Source organism: Ptychodera flava, chromosome 13 (assembly GCF_041260155.1).
Source record: "Ptychodera flava strain L36383 chromosome 13, AS_Pfla_20210202, whole genome shotgun sequence".
Taxonomy (NCBI): Eukaryota; Metazoa; Hemichordata; class Enteropneusta; family Ptychoderidae; genus Ptychodera; species Ptychodera flava.
The window spans coordinates 13,318,450-13,344,746 of NC_091940.1; the positions used below are offsets into that span (position 1 = coordinate 13,318,450).

The window sequence follows — 26,297 nt, forward strand, 5'->3', positions numbered from 1 at the left end:
GCACAACTCTCGCCATGTTTGACCCGGGGTCTAGTGCATGTACTTCTTCCCTCGAAGTTTTGCAAGTCGAATACTTCAGAGAAATTCGAGATAGCTTTCCTAACTCTGACAGCGCCCTCAGCGCCCAGCAAAGTCAGTGCTATAGATTTGCAGCCCCAAACAGGATTATTGTCGCCCGCACCGTTTATAACCATTAAGCTAGGGGCATCAATGAATTATTAGTGATTTCGTTTGCTTTCGTAGCCTTTGACTTAGGATACTCCCTAACTGTAAATTTCCGACAAGACTTAAACACATCGATTATTGACAGCAGTACGGGGAAAACAAGGTAAGTAAATCTCCCAGCAAGGTCATTTCATTGGAGTCTTAAAATTGGCTGAACATCATCACTGAAGAGCCGAGTTGTCAGCTGTATCCTTCAAAATACGACTTTCAAATCTTCAAACCAATAATTTAAGTATTTTATCGCACTGGACTAGAAAATCACCCATTATCCGCGATATTGTCTCAGAAATCGGAGAGTCGTTGCCATGCGCAGTGCATCAGAACGGAACAAAAGACAAGCCGCTTTAATACGTCATTAAGAGGGGAAAATAGAAAACGAAGAATTCAAAGTATGCGAACGTCGGGCCTCTCAGCATTGCACTGAAGTCGTGCAGCTTCAATCATGTTTGCCGAACTAGTTCAACATACTGCGATGCAAAACAGGCATGTTGTAATTTTCTTCTCTAATCAGATGTGCTTTTGCTGCAAATCTGTCGTGACAATTCGTGTACTAGTAAATGACCTTTATGGCTTTAGGCAAGGATTGGAAATTGCAACCGAAAGATGCATTTGAAAGGTTATTGGGTTAAGAGTATTCTGTCACAATCTTTACGACAGAGCGAGATGATAGTACACGTATACTGCGGCATTTATTTATCATCCATGCCGTCATCGTCATGCGTAGAGAGATCAGTTATGACGCTACCACCAAGGTTAAAGGCTACACAACACAATAACGCCAGCGCTCGTCCGACAGAGACAGAGGCCAGCCCCCCCTACTCTGGGATTACTATCGTCAGCTTTGTAACAGCCGAATTGCCGCATGATTGAAAACGAGCGTCAGGTTGGTATTACGCTGATAAATTAATACGTAAAATACGTCAGATGAAGTTGTTGATTTTCTAAACGTAACAAGTCGCGCACAGTTAACAGTGACACTTAGAATCCAGCCAAGTGTACCTTATGAGGCCGCCTACCAATTACATGATGACCCATTACGATATACATAGGGCATCCACCAGCGCCAATATATGAAAGAAACATTGCTAACATATCTGCGAAAAACAAATACAACTTGAAGTCGCCAAGCGGTCTTTCATAATTTTAAATGATGAGACAATTTTGCGATATCTCAATCTTGCCGTCAGTAAGAAAATCTTTGCACCTTGTAAGCCCAGCTGATGGTCAATCCTGTTATTTTCATGAATGTAAGCGAACCATTCACACAAATTTGTGGACTCGCGGAGTAAGGGGTCATGTTGCGCGTCGAGGACCGAGAATCAATGAATGATGATTTTGCTTTATCTCCTCAGTGACGTTTGGTATTTTATCGTAAAATCATAAAAATGTAACGTTAATTTTGCCGATCTATATTCGAAGATTATTTTCGACGCTTGCTGGCATACGTCAGATGTTAGAGAAGGACAAATGAGGTAACTCCTGACAATATTCTCATCACTTTCGTTCTAGAAAGCGAGCGAATGATATCCGAGTCCCTCCTCTCCGTGAAGTGTAATGAAATAAAAAGTATCGGCCTTGCTAAAAACACCACATCGCGTTATAAATGCAATTTTATCGTTGACTAGCAATTCACTTGTCAACAATAGCAAGGCTGTATTTAGAAATAGAACGTTACACATTTCGGCGTGATTTTGGAAGCTTAGGATTTACGAATAGAACAAACTTTATTTCAAACACATAAAAAGTTACCACTCAGTATATAGTAAATATAAGATCGAGTTTTATTCGAACTTTTTCTTTCGTTTATTCACAGGGTGACATCAACAAGATGGTCGAACTTTGGTTTATCTGATTTACGGTGATTTCCAAAACAGTACCTCAGCGCCAACCGTTATGTCACCTGTACGCAGGAAAAAGGTGTCTTAAGATTAAGCTGAGGTTTTCCCATTTTGTTCACTTTTCGTGACCTTTCAATATTTACTTTGATGAGATATTCTCGGCCGGTTGATTTTTCACTATGAGTACGGCAGTATCCACCACGAGTCAATGTGATGCTCAACCCTACGCTGCGAGTTCGGATAATATCGTTCCCAGCATCACAGACACAGATCGGTTTCGTGCGGCCATTTTGGAAAACCTGGACCAAATGAGACGTGATGATTTATTGGTCGACGTTAAGTTGAGAGACACATCCACATTTGTCGGTTGCCATGGAGTCGTTGCCGCTGCTGCGTCTTCTCTCATTGAGGAGAGATTAATTTCGGAAGTTAGGGACGGCAGGAAAGGCGACATTTCTCTGGAATTTCACGATCTTCAGGCAAAAGCCCTCAAAACGCTTGTTGACATAATCTACGACAGTATGGAACGACATGGAGACGGCAACGGAGATGGCTCCTACCAGCAACTGCTTGGGAAATTCAATATTGAAAGAAAGGATGATATTCATCAGCGGGACTCGGAAACGGCCCCTAGAAATGTTCAACGCGAACGTGCCGCCGGGTATGCGACTCAGATTTTGGCCAAAATTCACGACTTCCGAACAAGAGAATTTCTGACAGATATCCGTATAATAACCGATGCCTCCGAGATATCATGCCACAAATGCATGCTGGCTGCCTCGAGTGACTATTTTAAAGCGATGTTCAGTCACCGAGAGCTGCGCGAAAGCGACCAAACCTCCATCGCGTTTCCCGAAGTCCCCGCCGACATCATGGATATCCTAATTGACACTTGCTATGGCAACTTCTTTCAGCCTGACGAGGACAACGTTCAAGAGATTTTGCAACACGCTGTTCGTTTCCAGTGCAATCGGGCCAAACAACTCTGCTGTGACTTCATCGCGGACCAGATAGACGCCTCGAACTGCCTAGGCATTCTTCATATGGCTGAGAGTTACGGGTGTTGCGACCTTATAGAGAAAGCATCCAAATTTTCTGCAGTGAATTTGTCAGCAATCATCGATAGCGAAGAGTTTCTTGAACTTCCAGCCGAGCTCATGTGTCGTTATCTCAAAAGGGATGATCTCGTTATGGACAGTGAAGAAATTGCGTTGGATGCGTTTGTGTCTTGGTTACGACAAAACAATTCAAGAATAGATATAATTCAAGAAATTATTGACTGCATACGATTCCCTTATATTCTTCCCAAACGACTGAAATCCTATCTATGGCACGATGTCAGACAGTCACATATATCTGATAAACTTGAACGCTTTCAGCATGAAACAGATTCGGATAACGTACAACTCTGTCGCCGATATCTGCCGAGGAATTATGCCAAAGTTGTTACATCACTGAAATGCGAGAGTATGCCGAAACGTTTGCGAATCAGGTATTTTTGTCCGGCCAATAACGAATGGAGCGGTGATGGTATATTTGGAGAGGCACCACCTATCGACAGTCACAGCGTTAGTATTGCTGCCGCCTCGGCATACAAGAAGATGTTCATATTCGTATTTACAACCGACGGAAAGTCGTATATGTATGACGTAAAGCTCGATGAGTGGTCCGAGAAGGAGCCTCACGGTCTCGTGTCAGAAGTCGACAGGAAATACAGCAATATTCACGCGTTCGCCCTGACGTCGAACATTCCGTTTGACAGCGTCTTCCTCTTCTGGTGCAACTTGGAGAAAACGGTCCGACGATACAACATTATAGAGGACCAATGGGAAGACATTGCGCCTTTAATATATACATACGGACCGGACTCCGGAGTGGTCGCCACGCAATGCAAGGGAAAGATTTACGCGACGTCATACAAGAGCGTCAGAAGCGTGGACGGCCAAACGAGCGCCATGCGCGGCGTACCTTTCCAAGCCTACGATCCGGAGAAGGACTCGTGGAAACTCGTATCACCACGCGCGTTTTCTCGGTGGTGTCTCTTAGTGAGTACTGATCTCAACGTATACTTGTTAACTCCTCGATACTTCATCCCCGAGCGAAAGTTCTTCTTCCAGGACGAGTATCACTCACTCTCGCAGATGTCCCGTCTTGGAGACGGCCGCATCTTCATCCACAGGTACGACCCGGATGAGAACACGTGGGACTACGCCCATGGGAAAGTCGATATTTTCGACGACGAAGAGGACAAGCCGAGCGCCATCGTCTACGGCGACCGTATATACGTAATGAAAGCTTCGGAGATTGGAGGAGGCGATAGATCGCTGCCGATTATGACACTTTACAAGTTTCTTTTCGATTTTTCCGAAAACAAAACTGCAAAATTCTTGATTGAGTGGGACCAACAGCTCGCCTATAAGTGCTAACCTCTATTAATTAAAACGTTGTTGTCGTAAGCGGCGGAGGGTATAGTACTTTGCTATCGTTGTAGTTGTCCCTTTGAAAGGGACACAAATCTATTTGAAAATTTATTTCGTTCACGATGCCTGGTCACTTTGAAACCTGCAAATCTGTCAAAGGACCAGAAGCTGTAACATTTGATGATCTTTTCACTGTAATTTAGTTTTGTCTGTCAATTGCAAGGTCTTGCTCTAAATTCGACAGCATGTTGGAAATACTCAGTATTCGGCTCGTCAACATAGCGTGTATACGTGTAAAGTGCGCCGTTATTGTTTGTATTTGAATTCTAGTCCGGACCCAGAAGTCACTTGTCCACAATAACAATGCAGTTTACACATGTACAGGCTGAGTTGACAAGCTGAATGCTGTTTATCTCAACATGTGTTCGGCAGTTGAAAAAATGGGGAGTTGACATTCAAAACAAAACCAGTGAAAAGGTCATTTAAAGTTACAGCCACCGGCCTTTCAAGGTATCTACCCGAAAGATATAGCTTTTATCTGCAAATTCCGACGACCAACGCAGAGGAGTTAAATTATACACAGTCTCATTACATCAAACATTGGTGTTGAACGTATTTTTAATAAGACAACAAGTAATTTTCTCAACACTACATTAAAAGGCCGACTGTAACAGAAACAACTTCTTTCTTTGAAGTGAATTCCAACTATGTTAAAGTTGCTTGGATTGGAAGATATATACCCATCTATATTTAAACCGAGTAGCTATTGCGTCTCGAAACAGAGACGAGTTTATCTAAATGTATTTTGTCGTCTTTAGCGTGTTTCAAAATTGGGACGAATATGTCTGACGTCTCAAACAATACAGAACATACAAAGATAATGGATAAAGACACCGACTGTGCCCCTTTAAAGCATTTTATTTGTTCCTCCTATACAGAATGGCAGAGCCCATAAAATAAAGTTATGCAACATTAATACATCTCAGAATTTTCTGGTACATCTCTAATTGAGGATAAATGTTTATTGTAGTCTAGATAAATGTCCTATTGTAGTCATTGGCTAACGTGAAAGGATAATCTTACGGCAAGTCTAGAATAGAACCACTTCAGGTACGAAATAAACTGAAAGTTTAATGGAATTTTATTTGACAGAATTAGTGTTTAATTCAGTGTAACCAAATAGAATATTTACTTTCCCTTCAAGCCTTTACTATATAAATGTACCATTATTGTACCATCAACAAACTTGGATAGAAATTTACAGTAAGCAGCCATTACGAAGGGACAAATCTCCGTGATCATAATAGTCAACATTCCCGAGGTAATAAAACGATAAAACCTGTGAAAGTCTTTGTTTTGTTAAATTTACGATTTTTGAAGTTTTCAAAAGTCGCGGTATGTTTGGAAGAAAACCTTTGTTCGGTACGGTGATCATCAAATATCGGCCGTACATAAGTTGTCGCCAAATTTACATACCCACTTTGAATATTCGTGTACTATCTTCACCATTAGATATTAAATGTTTACACTGGCTCGAAGACAGTTGTGTTTGTTTTGTTGTAGAAGTTTTCAGTTGTCGAAAATACAGTTGTCGAAGGAAAGTGTCATGTACTAGTCTGTCACGTTTGCTCCTGTTGTCCTTAATTAATTAACCCAGCCTTCAATGCCGAGTACGACATATATGAACGTAGATGGCGCTCTTCCAAAACTTTCTCCAGGAACGATTGTACGGCGCCTATCTGACAAAATGTGCTTATCTGACAAAACTCTTTTAGCAATACCCTGCTGGGGAGTCACTTTAGCCAGCGCACTTTAATGCGCGTGGTACGACATGTCGATTCGCTCTTCCTACGATGCTGTGTACACGGAGTGTGCCAATTTAACGTTAATACGAAGTCTTCTACACGAAGGATTTTGTTTCTGTAAACTGCTCTCAAATTGTTGACATTTAATTAATTCTTTTTTATTGTGGTTTTTCTTCCATCGGCCGGGCTCGCGCTCGCTCACTGTACTGTTGTCGAGACCTAAACCATGAAGATAACTCCGTATTGCAACATCTAGGTGTTGTTTTTTTCTCATCCTCTTGCATGTTTATTGAGTATAATTTATGTACTTAAATGGCAAAATTAGCGTTCGAGGAAGGTGATGAAAACAAAAACAAGAAGTACTCTGCTTGCCATTTTGGTGATTCTGATACTCCCGCCACCGCGTACCGTGAGAGCGGACGACCTCATGTAACCTCGTGCCCTTTCCTCTACCCCTTAAGACAGCCTCTATGTGTTGATCGATGTATACACAGTGATTGATTGAGGTGCTCGGCGATTTACGCCGGGTTTACGCAATCAATGAAATTTACTGTATTTTTAACTATTATATGGCTATTTTGTGATGTTAGTGATTTTAAAATGCTCTAATTAAGATTTTGTCTGTGTGTTTTAACAGACAAATATTGTGTGAGGATTACTTTCCACAAATGACTAAGGCTACGAGCAGTAATCAGTTATTTTTGTCAGATAAGCACGTTTTGTCAGATAAGCGCCGTACATACTATCACGTCCAAAGTGCAACTGACGAAGTACTTGGAAGGCTTGACAAATTTAAGTTCACATTTTTTGTTTTAAACCTCTGAGTTGACATCAAACGGTATCATGAAAGATTAACGATGCATTACCCAAAGCTAGGGGTCAATATTATTCGTGGAAACACGATATACAGGCACTTACAGTAATTAACGTATTTGAAGTCCTAGCTGATCTGACAGCTAAGAGGTACTTAGCTTTGGATCACTGCATTATAGCAAAATTATCACAATATTATATTCTTGTGACATAATGACCATTTTCGCTTATGTGCTTACTACGCCGAAACAGTACAGTGGGCAGACTGTATACACATCACAGCCTTGTTGAAAACACTTATACTCTCTTTGTAACGCTGTCGCATGAATAATTAGTTTTATGCAGACAAAACAAAAGTATTAAGTCTTACATCAAACTTTACATCGCTTTCAAAGGTCAAATCCGAAAATGCTTATGAAGAGATGAGTACAGTGGCAAAATATATAATAACTGAACCTTATCGCTACGGGTTATTATTGATTACGGACTGCGGACTATACTATGTAATCCCTGCTGAACGCACAAATTGCCCTCCGAAGCCTGTTCTTTAGAAATCACAGAAGAGTACACCATCTGTTCTTTATTCCTTGAAACATCAGAGTTGTGGCTGATGGCATACCTTTCCTGAAGCTCTCGCGTCGTTTCGAGCGGTCGTAGTAGGCTGCCAGGTGGGCGCGTTTGCCTTCGCCCCAAAAGCGGTCGGCCAGGCCGGCGTCCTCGAGCCAGTGTAGCGCCGTGGTCCAGTAGATATCGGCGATGGTGTAGTTGTCTCCGCACAGCCATTTTTCATTCTCTGCGAACATAAAGGCAATAGGATAAATATCACACGACTCAGCCGGGTGAAAGCGGTTCTGCTGACTTGGATCGAGGCCGTTGTACCTAGTCATGTTTCTTAAAGTAATGAATCGGTTTTTGGACGAAAATATAAACACGCAAAGAATGATGGTTAGTCTGCAGCATTTCTTATTAACCATTAGTAACCTAGAGAGTCGTAAGGGTTCGGGAGATAGAGAAAATAGCTGGGCATCCCCGAAGAAGGCCCTTTAGTTTGTAAAGTATTTACGCCCACTAACTTTCACTGCAACCGGTAATCTTTTAAAGCCAACATCATGAAATAAGTAAACATATTCTTTAACTCAACACAAAACGTCAATCTGCCCTCAAAGATTTGTATTTCCGGAAATTAGATATAGAGTTCAAAATTAAAGCTTATTTTTTCCTTCGGTGCGGACGTATTTTCAGTTCATTTTTATTATAGTATTAGGCTTTGTTAGTCGAAATAAAATTATCTTAAAAGATAATTAAGACAGCTGCGAAAAATCAACAAGAACACAAAACGGGAAAACCACCTTTCACAGACAACCTTCTCGACAACTCTTACCCTTACTCTTCGCTTCTTCTGCGTCGTCCTCTTTTGGTCGAAGCTGGTGATCGATCTTTGTCAAGACATCCTCCATCACCGCCATGAATAACTTCAGTTTCTCCACGTCAGGTTCTTCTGGCAAGTCAGCAACCTGTTCTCTCCTCTTGACGTAAGCGTCGGCTAAGTCAGGATAGTCCTTGGCGAGTTTGTCGCATTTTATCGGTAACTCTTCTCTTTTGGCTGTCAGAGTAGGAATAAAATCACTCAATTTTACTCTACGGTGACTGTGGCAACTCATACAGACTGTTATCAGGTTCTGTGTTACAAGCAAGCCTGTGTTGGTTTACCACACGAATCGGGTGACTATAGCGGAGAAGTGTTTTGATTTGTTTTTACTAAAGGACGGTAAAACATTTATTCATAGAAAAGGGACATGGCCTGGAGGTGTAAGAATGTCAATTATGGCATCTTTCGAATAATAGCATCTGCCGTATAAATGTAGTTTACGAACAACTTGAAACACGCCGTCATTTTCTTTCGACTTAATCATTGTGTATTTAGAGTCTACTTCCATTGGCAAGGGTTTACCGTACATTTTTCGCAGCCTCTGAGAGAAAGTTACAGATGCACCTAGAAATAAGTTATCAAAATAATAATCTTGTTTTCTGAATTGGACAAATTCAACAAATTTTCCACAGCCAAATAATTTAGGGAAGTCAATCATCGAGTCAACTAGGTTTATATATATATATATATATATATATATATATATATATATATATATATATATATATATATTGTTATCTCTGTAGACTACAAGAATGGTAGTAGTAGATGAGGATGTGCATATATATATATATATATATATATATATATATATATATATATATATATATATTATGTTACCTCTGTAGACTACAAGAATGGTCGTAGTAGATGAGGACGTGCATGTAGCTTACTTCATCAGGGGTGAAATTTCTCAGATTTGTATAATACACACATACTGCGGCCACATGAAGTTCTTCTTACCTTTCCATACCTTCTCGGCAATGATTTTCTTTTTCTTCATGTCAGGGTGTTTGCTGCCCGCCACGTCATGGTACCAAGGTACGTGAATCAGAGTCTGCTCAGGATCAAATTTGCTGCCGAGCTCCTTGTAGTACGACCAACGTTCGCCCTCCTCGCTGGTCGAATCGGGGCATATCTTAGCGGCTGAAAAGTATGAAATCAACGAGAAAATGCGAGACTTATTGAGACATGGCAACTGGCTCCTTCATCATGTTGCACGCAGAACATCTGCTAGCAGAGCATTAGTGGTGCTCTGGTGATAGGCCAGTCAGCTTGTCTAAGAGCGCAGTGAGGGTGAGATCAGTGCTCTGCGGACAGATTATTCAGCATGTCTGAGAGCAGAATGACAGAATATATATATTTCTGCGATGACTTACAATTTGCCTGTCAGTTATCTAAGTGTATAGCTGAGTAAGAGGAGTGCTTTGATTATTGACATTTCAGGGTGTATACAAGTAGATGAGGGCGTTGTTCTGCTAAACTGACAAATCAGCATGTGTGTAAATAGATGAGGGCAGTGCTGTCATGACTGACAGTTCAGGGTGTCTGTTAAGCACACTGGGAGCAGTGCTCCGATGACTGTTCCCCAAATAGCGTCATGACGACGGCATTTTCCCCTCGACCTCCCAGTATACTTACTCTCAGGAAAGGTTTCATCGAGATACTTTAAAATGTCTTCCGATTCCGTCACGACTGTTTCACCTCGGACGAGTGTCGGTACCTGTCCCTTCGGGTTTATCTTCATGTACCAAGGATCAAGCTGTTCCAGCTGCGCAATCTGGATGGACTTTTTCTTGTAAGACAGGTGTTTTTCAGCCAGGCCTGTGCGAACCTTCAAAAGGGAAAAATCATATGCTATAATTGTTATTCTAATAATTGCCCTTATTTCCTCTGGAGCCAGAAAGCATCGGCATATAAAAGTTTGCTTTTATAGGACGGTGCTATTTTCACCTGAAACTGTGATGTTCAATTATTTTAGACTGTGCCGAAACGGGAGTGCTGTATCGTGGTGGTTATAATCGGACGCGAGAAGGATTTTATTTTGACCCCATTGCTTTTGTGTAGAAAACAGCAGTACAGCTAGTTAGAAGGCAGACCGGATGTCAATGCACTGTAGAACAGGCGTTGGGCCCTTTCGTATTGTACGGAAGATTTCGAGCCGGTCAATTCTCTTTCCATATTTGACAGGGTTTTTCTGATGGAAAAAGTCTTATACTTGGGCTGTAAAAAACTGACATGAAAATGCAAGCAACGTTTTGTTGTAAACTATCAATGGACCGTTTACCTCGCCGGTAGACATCAGTGTTTACCTTTTATTGGTGTTAAATCCATCAATAAAATGAATTTGAAAGCGTTTATTTTCAATAAACAATGTACACATTGAGCTATACGGGATCATCTGTCTCGCTCTATTTGAGCTGGCCGCAAGGTCGCCTGCACTCGTCTGTTCAACACTGGAAGTCTCTGCTCCAGTTCCAGTAAATTAGCTGTTTTTTAGACTTAGTAAACTCGAACAAGCAACTGACAACCGTGCTGAAAACATTAAAATCATACTTATACCGAAATCGAGCTGTAATTGTTAAAATGAACCGGTCGAACAATTTGCTGTAAATTATACGTTTGAACTTGCACGGATTATTGGGTGTCACATATTTGAGCTCGCAAACAAGGTACATTAGTGATGAATTTGATAAACGAAATGCCAATTAAATGACTACCGCAGTGAAAACGATATCTCTATTTCGATTGAACAGCTCGGTAACTTATGTTTTCATTGCACTTTCATAAAACACGTTGCACGACCCATATGTTGTGCCTCGCCCAACAAAACTGAACTTTTCACCTTCATGCAAGAGTAAGGGATGGGGTCATCGCACTGTGTCAGCCAATTGCACAAACATCATGGTTGTGTGAGAGCTTTCCACAATGTCCATCATGTGATGCAGCATGGGTGGTTCCCTTTATGTACAAAATATCGATGGCAGCGCATTTGGAAACCGATTCACGTGCATATGGCACAGAACGCGTAGGTGTCTTTATAGCATATATACATCACTGCTTATTTCTCTACTCAATCTTTAAAATTGCATCATTAACTTTAACTGTGAGACTTTGCTTTTCTAAAAAAAGAGAGAGTAGATGTATGTATGTATGTATGTATGTATGTATGTATGTATGTATGTATGTATGTATGTATGTATGTATGTATGTATGTATGTATGTATGTATGTATGTGTGTGTGTGTGTGTGTGTGTGTGTGTGTGTGTGTGTGTGTGTGTGTGGTATGTATGTATGTATGTATGTATGTATGTATGTATGTATGTACGTACGTACGTACGTACGTATGTATGTATGTATGTATGTATGTATGTATGTATGTATGTATGTATGTATGTGTGTATGTGTACATGTACGTGTGTCGGAACAGACTCGTACGGGGACACAAGGAAAGATGCGGAGAGATTGCAGCAATAATCCGTTCATCATTCGACTGGATTTTACCACCTTTGAAGGAATGATAAGTCGTGATGTCGAGTTAAGATGACCCTATCACGCCCTGAATGTGGTAGACTCACTGTATCGGGTAAAATGTGAAGGCAAAACGGCTAGAGAAACATAGGTTGACAGGGGTCATTTGGAGTCCACCATTCTCATCCTTTGAACAAACTGTGCAGCATTTTGGCCCCAATCTAAACACGTGACAGGTCAGGTGATGAGGATGACTGTATGTGGAAAGCATGAGAGGCTGTTGCGAGGAGAATACTTTTGTTAGAATACTATTTGTCCCGTGACACCAAGACATGTCAACCAGCTTAACCTGCGCTGGACAATACAGGCTAGCAGCAATAGAAATTCGAGGTCGGTGGACAGAAGATGTGCGGGTAACCTGTCATTTCAACTCAGTTCAGTTGAAGACTTCGTATTTTCTAGTTTGTAAATGTATTCATTTATCTATTTATTTATATATATATATATATATATATATATATATATATATATATATATATATATATATATAAACAGTTGAATTTGTCCGCATGTGTTATTGTATCGTTATATTTTGAGCAAAAATGACTTCAAGTGTAATGAAGACAGTTATAGTGTAAACTGTTAAAGATATCCCTTCAACAGTGTCAATGCTGCGTACGCGTGAACAAACCGTTAAAAAGCCGATTTCCAGCACCCTCCCCTGAGACGTTATACTAACTATCTGCAGATATCGACTGAAAGTAGACTTAGCATTTGAAGAAAACATTTAAACTATCCGTGACAAAAAGAGATATAAGTTACTATTGTAAGAATAATAAACACTTTATGCACTTTCAAATCCTGCCAACATGAGGGCGTACCACGGCAACGTTTATAGCTACAATTCATGTTTTCTTTTCACAATAATTGTCCTTCAAATTTTTATAATTTACATTTTCTTTTCACTATGATTGTCCTTCAATTTTGAATTATTCGTGGTCTTTCATCGCTCTTTACGTTCAAAAGAGGTGATTTGGACCTGCTGAGTACTATTTTTACGATGAGCAATAAAATGAATCAGTGTCTTTAGAACTGGTATATTAGTAATTGTCGTTTTCGACAATGCCGCAAAACTAAACATGAGTATTCTTAAAGGGAGGGGAACGTCGGAACTGCGCGTGTGCGACTTTCTTGTTTGCAAACAATGTGTTTCGTGCACGATATCTAGGTGTATCACGTCAACATAGCTACAACATTTAAAGTTTACGATGTAGATTATGACAAACATGTTTTAACTTTCATCAATCGCCAAGGTACCGTGGATACAGTGTTTACATTGGTCATATGGGTCCCATACGACCTTTTAGCGCAGTTCCGACGACCCCCCTCCCTTTAAAGCTCCATGATCTGTAACTTCTTCATCACTCTTTAGATCACATTTTCTCGTTTCATTTTATATAGAATCGTGTCACTTTCGAAGAGTTAAATTTGTCAATATAGCCGGTATGTCTTATTTCGATGTTATTACAAGCAGGCGACTGAATTTAAGTCCGGACTCCAATTCTTTTGTTCCCAATGCTTACTGTACACAACTGATTATGCTGGGAAGTATGTTAAATACCGTATATTCAACATATATAAGGGAGAGGAAGGAGAAAAGTACAAAAATGCTGAAAATATTATAAAAACTACAGCTTTTATCCTTAAAACTCGTTGATATTGCTTTCATCTCTATTCATATTTTCCTATAGCTGTTACATTTCAACCCATTCATACTGTTTAAATTGTTTGCGCTTGAACTAAGTTGGACGAAAATCGTTTTTCGCTGAGATAAACATATTACGTACAAATAAATAACGACAAACGGTTTTAGCGGCTCGGGAGTATGTGTGTGAGAGAGAGAGAGAGAGAGAGAGAGAGAGAGAGAGAGAGAGCGGGAGAGAGAGAGAGAGAGAGAGAGAGAGAGAGAGAGAGAGAGAGAGAGAAGAGAGAGAGAGAGAGAGAGAGAGAGAGAAAGAGAGAGAGAGAGAGAGATGTGCAGAGCATATCACAAGAAGGGTGTTAATGGCCATATATGAATAGTATACCAGTTGAAATTATTCCATTGTATTTTCTCAACAAACTTCGATGAATACACCTTGATTTGATAAGCTACGGAATGGCAATGCTACCACTATGTTGCCTGGTTGATGAGGGTACAATGAAATCGTACAAAATATGGTAAAATATGGTAAAATACCAGCTTTGATTTCAAGCTTCTCCGAACGTTCAACGTTTACCTTTAGCCGCATATCAGATACACAGAATAAATGTCTGTTTTGCTGTTGTTCTTTGTTATTCACCATACTCATGTGCTCTTATTTAGGCTTTCAGTGAGAACAGACAATTAAAAGTTATGGTGAAAACGTCAGCTTGCGGAGAGCTTATTCCGCATTGTGCGATACCTAGAGGTGAAAACCTGGGCGGAACGGTATACGTGCAAAAATCATATATGCCTACATACATGTACACATGAATATGTGCTTTCCATGGACAAATATTTTTCCGAGTTCAAGCGGGTCGTACAGTACTTCTTATTCGCTAATGAGCGTTGAAAGTCAAGTACGTTCATTGAATTCAACTTCAGTAACGAGCAGGTAAAATCAAGTTTAGGAATCGTGCCTTTCAAAGTGCCTTTTATTAGAGACTCATTTCGTCTAGACAGATTTTGAGGTTAAAGTTTTGGTTTGACGCATAGATCAGAGCAAATTTTACTCACCAACTGCGAATGGAAAGACAACTCGAATTGGTAGAGGATCAGATCTCCCATTGTGACTGCTTTTTCGTGCCCCTGTTACGTTCAATTTGATCCAAGTGACTGTGCAGTGCCTGCTTATACAGTTTTGAGGTGTTCCAGCGTATGGTAGGTTACCCGCTGCACTGAAGATCTTTATAGTAGCTGCACGCTCAACAAGTAAGGTCATACCAGGGCAAGCTGTCGCGACCTTTGACCTTTCGGCGCTCGTATATCGCTTTCAAATGCCGTATGTTGTTGTAAGGCGCGGCGGTGTTAACGATAGTAGAATGATTCTATTCATTATAAATATTGAAAAAAATTATATTCAATTATATACGGGTCATTAATATTGAACAAATTCGTCAGATTGAATGTGTGGCGATATACCATTGTCGTCCCGAATCAAATAAAAAAATCTCATAGATTAAAACAATAAACAAATTAATTTTGAATCAGTAGATTCAATAAGGTAAAAGGACGAAGGACGCTGGCAAGACGAAACTATCGTGTCGCACTTCCGAAAACGTCATCGACAGAAATGAACACGTTGATCATATGTCACGAGACTGTGACGAAATCTCATCATGTGATTTGACCGATGGAGGTTAATCAGAATTATACCATCGTTGTACTTGCACGTTTTCTGGCCTCTAAACTTAGAACAGTTGTCAAAATGAAAAACAGAACGACACATGACTGTCAGGAGTGGTAATATCCGTCGATACACCCACTCGATACAGTCAAATTGTTTCTTATTATGTACAGTTTGATTTTGTCTGTACAGTGAGTGGCGTAAAATTATCACTCACTGTGTAGTTACTTCTTCACACTGTGTTTCCATCACATTAAGGTAAAATGCGTCAAACATACATTTGGACTCTCAAATTTTTACAATCCATATTTGGTATACAGCTTTCGAGGCTCATTTCAAGAAGTCCATCGAGTGAATATTTTTTTCATCGTCTTAAAATAAAAAAATTAAATGTTTCTCATAGAGCTGACATAGGGACGGTCGCCATTTTGAATTTCAAATATCGGTAATTTTTCAGTAATTTGTTTCTACAGTCCCAAATTTCGCAAGTTGACCACCTGGTTTTCATTCTTGATTTCGAAAGGGAAATGCTTCAAGCTTTCTAGAGGAAAGTTTGAGCAAAAATTCAAGTCTTTTTATTTTTATAGGCGCGTACTACCTTAAGGCTGAACCGATGTCACATATATATCCCTCCGCGTCAGAGCATACGGTGACTGTCGCTCACCAGAATGCGTGATATTCCACGCTTGGTGCTTCCGACTCAGTGGAATGTCGTTTAGTTTTTCGTCACCCCATACGATTCCCACCACAATCTAACGTCTTGTATTTCGAGGCTTTCCGCATTTCAACAATCCTCGGCGTTAACATATTCGTCATCGGACAGTCAAACATCTCATCGTTAACTGCATACATATATCATACAAATATCAATCGTATTTCAAAGTCCAGTGACAATGTTTTCAAAGTCGCATTGGCGCAGTAAATAGGGCAATCTAAGAAAACCTGTATACTTTCACGACTTTTGATTTCTTTAGAAGTTACCAGTGCCATTGTACGCCCCCAAAGTGTCAAACAATCTCTTCGTGCTCCTATAGGGAGTAATGTGTATCTTATAAATCACTACATTGGGGCACATTACATGAATGATACAAAGTTGACACAGCGACTGGTCGTAAAATTTTTATGCCCTAGAGGGCTCTATAACTCGGTTTCTCTCACTTTTTCTTACCTCGTAAGTTCATCATACCTGACAACGTGTTTCCGCACAGCCTGGATCCATAGGTTATAATTGCTGTCGCTACTTTTGTAGATTGGTCTACTATGAGTAAATACACGCCCAGTGCACTTAAATATACAGCACGGTAAACGACAATACTGCATACTGTAGACTTCCAATCACGTTTTAGTGATGGGTCTGTTACCGTCATATTGTGCAAAGTCTGGTTAAACTTTTACTACCATTAGATTTTTAATGGATGCAAACTTTTGAACATTATACACTGAATAAAACTTTGTTACTTCGATTACATGATTTAATTTGATTGGATCTGATTTATTTCACACAATATACCAGAATACAGAAAAACTGTAATAGCAAATAGACAATAGTATTTGTGCTGACATTACACATAAAAGTTCAAAATTATTGTTATTGTGGTCCATGAAATATAATTACACTAAATCATTATACAATGCACAATTTACACACACCAAAAGAACAAACGCCCATAGCACACTGATCCACCAAATTATTGAAAAATATATATCTTCACCCTTCTTTAATAGAGGGAGTTAGAATAATGACTTTAACGTGATATGACACTTTCTAGTCTACAAGCCGTAAGGGCAAGCTATTCTAATAAATGCTAGCCCGGCCGGAGCCAAAATAGTCTGCAGCGCCTTGTCTACTGCGTTAACAACTGTGAATATTGATAATATTTCCACCATTTTGTTCAAGAAAAACATGTATATTTTTCTGATTTTCCCTGCTGATATTAGCCTTGCTGACAATCTGCACTCAGTGTGCGTACGGTGTGTAACTGTGTACTGTGTGTGTTATTGTTGACAAACGAATTCCAGTCCGGACTAGAATTAACGTCTCAACATACTTGACATTACACACATGGCATGCTGTGTCGACAAGCGGAACCCTGGTCATTTCGAAACAGTGGCGTGATTAAGGAGTCGGACAAGGGGGCTATATTTTTACAAGCAGGCGAAAAAAAATATTAGAAAATACATAAAAAATATTCTGAATTTTAGGAACCACTCCTGCCAACCTGACAGGGTTATTTAAATAGGTACTAAGTTGACGAATGGGCCCATGTAAATCGCTAATTTATTTGTTTAATATGTCGTTTATAGCATAACTTGTACTGACTTGCAACATACCAGTCGAATCCAGATTTAATATTTAATGCCATATTAGTTTTTTAAAGAATGCTCACTTAAAAGCCGCATTATCAACACAAGCTCATATTATCGGTAATGGTCCATTTGCTCAAACTAGTTGCTCTTATCCCTGGGCCTTGGCAAACTCTTGTTTGACACTATGGTCTTACATTAAAACATATACAGTGCTAAATTTACATCATTCTCCAGGTGAAAGTGATAATGGGGCATTTCAAATCAACGGAAAAAGCTCAGAGGTTTATCTAAGCCATATCCCCGCAAAAGACTTTCCATGTTGCATAACGTCTCTGAAATTCTGTTCCGTGAAGTTCATAAAGATGATAATATGATGAGATTTTTACGGAAACGAGACATTGTCAATTTACTGTCATAAGTACGAATGAATTTCAGATTATGTGTGGATATGAATGAGTGAATGAATATGTCTTACATGTAACAGCGTCCAAACTTCGAGATCTATCTTAAGATGCAAAACAAAAACGTGCTCAGTGCCCTATTAAAAAGACATTGAACTCTAATTATATAGTCAAATAACCTCTAACCTCTAGAGATTACACTGTGTACTAATGGGAAAACAGCTTTGCTTTTGATAGGATTTCCATTATTTTCATCCTCAAAAATATAATGAAGTAATTTTTCTTCTTCCCTTTTAAGTCTATGTTGAAATACAGAGTATTAACCATACAAACACATACACAGCACGTTATGAGCATGTTTATATTGATAAATGCAAGTTTCTTCGCAGTAATATTCAGATGTCAGCGTTGAACTCACACAGACTGTGTCGACGAGATTAAGTCGTGATTTTGAGAGCAGATCAAGAAGAAGAAGTATTTAGCGAACAGAAAAAAGTAATAAGTGAAAATGCATCAAAATATGCGACTAATTAGTACTTCAACAGCAGTGATCACTGTATGGAGACATGGTTGCTTCAATGACAATGACGATCCAAATACCGCGACACAATAAGCTTACTTTAAAACACTAATACACTAACACTACAAAAATCGCTACAATCGTCACAGCAAAGGCTGACAGCCAATACCATAGTACCATATTTTCGTTAGCATCTGTTTTAGGCGGGCCACTAACGGCTTGTGAATAACTTGCTCGGGAGCGCACACGGTCGTAGTAAGCTGACACGTGAGGGCGCTTGCCGTTAGCCCAGTAGCGGTCTGCCAGACCACTTTCCTCCAACTGAGCCAGAAGCGCTGTCCAAAGCACGTCAGCGATTGTGTATCTCTCTCCACACAGCCATGTCGCTTTCCCTGTAATTAAAATGAAGATGCTGAAAATAAACGTTGCTAGCTGATTTAAGGAATTAATTTTCACTGAGTCGAGTTTTCAGTCATGTATCATACCAATAGTAACCTTTGACATCCCATGACTGTATCAAGTCATGTTGTGTTGTGGTTAAGTCTTTTTATCGGTGTTCAGGAGGTTTAGGTTCAACTTGACAACTTTTGGGGGTTTTTTAATAGAATTGTTTCAAATATGGAAATGCACCATACAAATATTAAATACATAAATTTTTCTTGCTAATGTGCCTTATCGAACAGAATATACAATAGCAAGTCATGACGGAATCTGCAGATCGTCTTTTGAAACAGTTACGTGTGTAACTACCAGGAGTTTATTTTAGAGATAAAAATCATATTTTGAATAAGACATTGACGTAACAAAAGTATATCAATGGCAGCAAGTTAGTCCTTCATAGTAATTGGCTGTCCGTGCATAATAGACTTGCGGTCAAAACTGAAGTTGGCGATTTAAAAAATGAATGACGAGCATGGCCAGCATAGAAAGTACCTCTTGCATATTGACGGAGTCATAGCTACTTTATGGGGAAATAGCTGATCGATATCATATCTGCAAAGTGTACCGCAAATTTGCCATTAAGTTCAATGTGCCGTGGCCGGACACACAGTTGGAGAGAACTCGACACTGCTAATGGCAAGACTGTGCAAATATCTAGGTCCACACCTGGGAAAAATCCAAAATCCCCGATGTACAAAACCTAAAAAACTAAAATATGCAGCCTGTAAATCAGCTATTTTCCAGCACAATGCATTGTTTACAATAATCGGTTATTGTTGACAAAGAATTCTAGTTCAGACTGAAATTGAATCATCAACAGAATAGGAACACTGGGTATTTTGACTTGATTTTAGGACTATGACAAAAACTGTGTTTTACACACTGGCCATGGAAAATAATCAAAAGTTGCAGCTGATGAGAAGAGATACTGTGACTGTATATCTTTAAAACTCATTTACTGAAATCTCTCGCACTATTTTACATGATTGTCAAAGGACGACCTTCAAGTTTTAATCATGCTGCATTAAATTACACAATCTAAAAATATAAGTTGTGTAAGGGCTTGTATAAACATGTCTCTCCTCAGTGGCTCATCGATGTAGTAAATGAAAATCGAACAAATTGCAATTTTAAGTGCAATTTTCAGAGTTGGAAATGTTATTATTGCCTTCATAACGGCGCCATAAAGCAAAAATAAATTTGCTTTATTTGTTACTGTGAATGGAGGAGGAGCATTTTATCATACTATCTACATGATGACCACACAACATGTCAAAACGTAAAACTATACATTGGAGATATTGTTTTAGGGGAACCTGAACGATTTTATTTAGTCACTCCAATCATAGTCCTTCCGCACACGGGGTCCGTGCTCCAGTTTACCAGTTCATTGTACGCACACCTGCAACGACACATCTCTCGATGAGTTAAATGGCATAGCGTGAATTTGAAATTAAATTATGGAAGCAATGCGAGAGATCTGATACATTTGGGCTTTAATCTTTCCATACCAGCTTCTCCCTGTGCTTCGTTCCTGTCCAGTTCCGATTCAACTTTGGTCATCACGTCATCGAAGAGCACCAATAGGCGTTTGAGGTCTTCGACATCCGGGGTCTTCGCCTTATCCGCTCCTTCCTCCTTGATTTTCAAGTAGATATCTTTTAAATCCAGGTGACTTTCCGACAACTCTTGGCACTTTTTCGGTCTGTCTTCCCTTAAAACTGTTTAAAAATAGGTAAAAAAAGGCATTTAGTCTATTATTTGAAAATGCTGAACGAAAAGCAAGTGTTCACTACAATAATGCCCTTCAAGTGACCGTATGTCTCTCTATGTTTATTCCCCAGTAGTTATAGATTTTCTGGTTACGTGATAGTCTCTGTTGATATTTTCTTGGTAATATTCATAATATCAGACTCACATAGCTACAAAATTTACAAACTGTCATCTTAATCTACTTATACTGTCATTCTGTCTGTCTAAACGGGTTTACTAAAATTGTATCAATTTATTAAAAGCTGATAATATAGATATTGCATGTCACACTTTGCTTCCTCACAACTGAGCTTTCTTCGATACCAAAACGTTTTAAATTGTAGTGATGCAATCAAGAAGATGACACTTTGCTGGGCACTATGATTGCCCCCCCCCCCCTTCCAGTAAAAGTATTACCGACCGTTGTATATCAATAAAGTCGTGGTGGTAAATCTGATCAGCAAGTGATAGTTTCCAAAAGAATTTTATTTTGCTCAAACAGTCTTATCCACAAAGACAAAGCATGGCGGGAAGACCTTGGGAAAATCGCTTATCGATCAATCAGTAGGCAAATTTATATATTAAACTAGCCGCAGTACTCGTCACGTTTAATCACGCAATGTTATGCATATGTTTCATATAAAATTCATTGCGTCTCAGTACACGTTCGTAAAAAAGAAATGCCAACTTACTCTTCCGGAGAGACTGACACTCTTTTCTGGTCCCTTCAACGTCCTCCAAAGTACATCCAACATCGTCAGGGTACATTGACACCCCATAGTACACCAACCCCGCGTCGAATTTGCCATGGAGACTTCGAAAATAGTCGCATCGCTTTTTTATGTAAGGCGTTGAATCGTCGGGGAACAGTTGGGCACCTCAATGTAATCGGTGAGAACGAAAGATCAGAAATGCAATAAAAAGTTACAGTTGCAGAGCGTATATGTTTACATACACACAAATACACTCAAATACATACATACATACATACATACATACATACATACATACATACATACATACATACATACATACATACATACATACATACATACATACATACATACATACATACATACATACATACATACATACATACATACATACATACATACATACATACATACATACATACATGCAGGTAGCCAGACAGCAAATTACGGATAGACTGATAGGCAGACAGATAGACGGACAGACGGACAGACAGATCATTAGACAGACATGCAGACACGGAGACAGACGCATACGTATTTTTAGCCACTTACTATTTGGAAACGTTTCATCAAGGTATTTGAGAATTTCTTGTCCGTCTCGTACGACGGTTTTACCGTGCACCAAGACTGGTAAGTTTCCCTCAGGGTTCAGTCGAACAAACCAAGGCGAAAGATCTTCTGATCTTCGAACATCTAGAAGCACTGGGCGGAAAGATAGGCATTTTTCTGCCAATACAATTCGCACCTGTGATGAATGGAAACGTCAACCTCAATATCAGTGTAATTGCACAAGTGAAGTAGTGGATTGCTCTCTATGGGCCTACAAGTTATGTATGTATGTTATGACAATAAATAGCACACCCGAGTACAAATTTAATAATCCTGAGAAAGCAGAGTTGACATTAAAACAGTGAAAATGTGGACACTTTTATTTCGCACTGTGAAACACTAACACAGCAGAAAATGAATCAGAACGAAACAATAGGAAGGCTATTCTACATTCCTTATGTGCTCTTTCTTCTGATGAATTGTAAAATCAATACAATACTGCCCCCAAGTGAAATGGTCTGTCATTATCTGGTACCATGGTACATAATGCTGGGGGACATAAAATTTTTGGATTGTATCCATTCAATGAACAGCGATTTAATAGAAACAGTCGCTGTGGGTAAACAATGATACTCCATTTCAACCTTCAGATTTAGAATCCGAGGAGAGCATCAGCAGTAAAAACAATATGGCTATTGTTAGCTAACGTCATTGATTGGGTTGACACCTGACGCACAGTGATAAATCATAATTTGCATCTACCACGGCACAAATTGCCTTTGAACTCAGCATCGCTTTAAACGATTAAGAAATTATATCTTTTGTATGAATTGAGATTTTGGAAAACCTTTCTAAACGTTCGAACCATATTTGCAGCATTCATCCAACACTCGAATATTTTATACTCATGCGCACAGCCCGGTGTGGAATTCATCGAAGCTTGAGTGCCGTAGATAAAGCGCCATACTTCACATTCCATTGAAAGAAACAAGATTCGCCAGAAGACGAGGCAAAAATATTTCTCCTAAGTTCATATTGTGTGATCAGAAAGAGTGGTCTGACACTGACTTGTATAAAGAGCGATTCGATTAACTGTAAAATTATCTAATTAGCCAATAAAAATACATGTGTCATACTGCTATGATTCCTAACTTACAACAGGGCATTTTGAGTGTTATCCACTTACAATTCTGGCCTGGACGGAGACATCGTCGTAATACAAGACCAGCTCCGCCATAGTTTTCCCTGGTCTTCGTCTAACTTCAAATATACAACTTACACCAGTCTGTTGAACTGAAAAAGAAGAAAATAAACCGGCCGGTCGAATACGACTTAAATGGGTTTCTTCGACTACTCTTCTGCAGTGAAAGTTGTTGTTGACTTCCCCGATGTTTCACCTTTGACCCCACTTGCTTGACCTTTGACCCCCTTCCATTATACCCAGCCAACAAACTCAGTTACGGTTGACAGACAACATATGTACGCGTCTGAATATGTGTCCTTGCCAACGCAACTTTTCCTTCATGTCTTAATGCTTCTTTCGTCATATACATGCACGAACCTATAATGACGCTATGTGACGAATTCTAAATTTTAGCCTGCCACATTTAAGCCTAGTGTGATTGAAATTTTTCCAATGTCATATTAGTTTATATATGTTAACTACGATTTGTTTTGAATTTTATATCTCTACCTATTCCCCAAGTCGACGTAGGGGGCAGATACCTCAGAGTCTATAGAAAATGAGTATTTTACTTTATCAACGTTTACCTGTTCCCTAGCAATATCTAAAGATGGTCGTCTTAAAGGGACCGTCTCAGATTCTCGCATAAGTTCAAAAAGCGAAATTCGTTCGTTTACGAGGGAAGGGGGTTTGACGTCCATTCAATTAGTGAACTTCACTTTCGCACTTTTATTTTGTGATCCCAAATTCTCTTTACATTGTGCGTAAAAATAAACAAAAACTGCTGTAACTGTCAACTCGTTCGTGTCATGCTATGGTCGATTATATTACTTGACGATGTAATGTGGTCAGGGGATACATATTCTTCAGTAGCTATAGCAAAATGCTACATTGTACTCTCAGGCAGACATAAATATTTCGCCCTTTTGAACTTTCGTTTGGGGGGGGGGGTGATTTAAACGAAGGAATTTCGTTTCTCGAACTTATGCGGCAATTTGAAACTGTCCCAAAACTTGTGTGAGAATAAGATATTCCATGGGCCAACAAACTTGATCTGTAGGGTCAACTTAGCTTCCCAAAGTGATTCTTCTTTTAGCATTTACGGTAATATCTGTAGGCGATTGACTCTTGAAATAACTGGGCGTGCAGCAGTCTCTATGTTCAACATTTCAATGTAGGATCATAGTAATGTACCAATAGCCCAGAGGCTTATCATAGCCAAACAAATATAGTTTCAACATTATGCTTGAAAAATAGGAATAGATTAGTTTAAGAAGAAAAGGCAGTTCCGGGGGTTTCGCCAATGAAATCACTTTTGGCTTACCCTATCAAAGGAAAACAACGTTTACAAAACTCGCCTTAGTTTCCCCGATATCGAGCCTTTTCATCATTCAGCTCAACCATGATGAAAGACCAGTAGCTTCCAATGCTTTCCAAGAAAAATATTGGACGATACAGTACATTTAAGGTTGTATGCGCCCCGTAATTGAGCAACTTCATCTTTTGATCAAACTTTCCGTAAGGGAACTTTAAATCACTCCTTTTCGAAATCAACTTGAAGAATAAACATGGGGTCATCGTGCAAAACCTTATGCTTGGAAATCAAATTATCTAATATTTACCGACACTTGATATTAAAAATGGCCGCCAATGTTTTGGTAACCGTTTGGGTAAAAGTGCAATTTTGATTTTCACAATAATAAGCTCCATGAGCGGTAGATCAAAGCAGTATTGTAAAAGTTTTAGCCTCCGACGGTCCGAATAATTTATCTGTCCGCATTCTTCCTTGAATTGAAAGATTATGGTGACGCACACCAAACTATGCTGAGTTACGTTCATGGTAGATCTTGGCATTTGAAGTTTACGTGAGCGTCATATATAAAGAGTTCCTTTTGAGCTCCAGTTGCCGATAGGACAGCATTAGTATCGCCCTTTTAATGCACGATTAGCTGTCCTTTAAGTCATACATTTACTCTTTTCGCTCATCCACAAGATACATTTATTTGGATATAATTGAAGTTTTCTAATGATGAAGCGTTATGTGCCATACGAATTCACTTCTTGCATCTTTCCGGGCTGAATGATCAAATTATTATCAGTTTATCAGTTATGTGAATATCAATGTCATCTACTTCGGCTTTTCCACGAACAGAAACCAAACCGTTGAGTCTTGTGATACATTCAATTTGATTCACTTCCGAACACTTTTGTTATGTGTTTACGCCATACAAAATCTGTAATGGTTTTGTATATTTTTTATATTTCTTGGTGATTTCGATGGAACAGGTTTTCTCGAAGGCTTAATACCGAGATGCAAGCAGCAATATAAATATTTGTACCTTTGGTTTTTGCGTGCTTCAGCTATCGTTAACGTGACAAAGCCATCATGTGTAATTGAATCATAGGTAATGTGTTGAACACACATGGTCACCTTTCAAAACGTGTAGTGACAGGCGACATGTGCGACTTTAGTTCATCATACGAAAATCGCGTTTTGGTAATGTAGACTGTTACTTGATGTATCTCTAGGAACTGTTAACGTTACAGCGCGTCTTTCTTTGAATGCATATCCTTCAAGTCGGGATGAACATTTTGCAGATGATTACAATATTTCCTTTGATATACGACGTACTAAGTATTCATTCTTCTTCTGTACACAATGGCACCTTTCACTTGTGGGTTTAGTGAAGATTTGCGGAAACACGCCTCTATGAACACTAAATGACGGGTTCACCTGTGTGTACCCTGACCGATACTGTAACTGTAACATCGACCGAGCGCTTGGTTTAAGTTTTGGTCACCATTTCATACTGCATTTCTTTGTGAACTTTCCGATCACCACAGTCATGGTGGCGCTTTCCTTTTTCAGTAATAGAGGCCTGATGACGGCCTTGGATGAGAAGATGGCTCGGTGACCTGAGATTATCAGTCATTTCGCATCGACAGGGAACGTATACTTCTTATACTCCTCTCAGTCTGTCACAAATGGATCAAAATACAATTGGAACACACCCAAGATTTCCTTATTGTGAGCAAGCTTTTAGGAAAAAGACTTTGATAAA

At 39.4% G+C, this 26,297-nt stretch overlaps 3 protein-coding genes across 4 annotated transcripts; 1 reads left to right on the plus strand and 2 right to left on the minus strand.

The window, feature by feature from the left end:
• Nucleotides 1-223: 223 nt before the first annotated feature.
• Nucleotides 224-6,018, plus strand: LOC139147487 (kelch-like protein 21). 2 transcript variants are annotated; one of them, XM_070718596.1, is made up of 2 exons: nucleotides 224-328; nucleotides 2,039-6,018. In XM_070718596.1, exon 2 carries the CDS (start codon nucleotides 2,243-2,245, stop codon nucleotides 4,487-4,489), a length of 2,247 nt encoding a protein of 748 aa, XP_070574697.1. In that variant the 5' UTR covers nucleotides 224-328; nucleotides 2,039-2,242; the 3' UTR covers nucleotides 4,490-6,018. The 2 variants fall into 2 exon arrangements, with proteins under 2 accessions (XP_070574697.1, XP_070574698.1); XM_070718597.1 differs by lacking the exon at nucleotides 224-328 and adding an exon at nucleotides 1,001-1,108 and having other exon boundaries at nucleotides 2,039-5,620.
• Nucleotides 5,362-15,317, minus strand: LOC139147488 (ganglioside-induced differentiation-associated protein 1-like). Its single transcript, XM_070718598.1, has 5 exons — nucleotides 14,760-15,317; nucleotides 10,172-10,364; nucleotides 9,494-9,676; nucleotides 8,483-8,704; nucleotides 5,362-7,894 (listed from the first exon to the last, which is right to left on the minus strand). The coding sequence occupies exons 1-5, from the start codon at nucleotides 14,808-14,810 to the stop codon at nucleotides 7,656-7,658; spliced, it is 888 nt and encodes a 295-aa protein (XP_070574699.1). The 5' UTR covers nucleotides 14,811-15,317; the 3' UTR covers nucleotides 5,362-7,655.
• A 1,448-nt stretch (nucleotides 15,318-16,765) lies between these two features.
• Nucleotides 16,766-23,455, minus strand: LOC139147489 (ganglioside-induced differentiation-associated protein 1-like). The gene is made up of 5 exons (XM_070718599.1): nucleotides 23,239-23,455; nucleotides 22,056-22,248; nucleotides 21,483-21,668; nucleotides 20,550-20,759; nucleotides 16,766-18,989 (listed from the first exon to the last, which is right to left on the minus strand). Exons 1-5 carry the CDS (start codon nucleotides 23,287-23,289, stop codon nucleotides 18,706-18,708), a joined length of 924 nt encoding a protein of 307 aa, XP_070574700.1. The 5' UTR covers nucleotides 23,290-23,455; the 3' UTR covers nucleotides 16,766-18,705.
• Nucleotides 23,456-26,297: the final 2,842 nt, after the last annotated feature.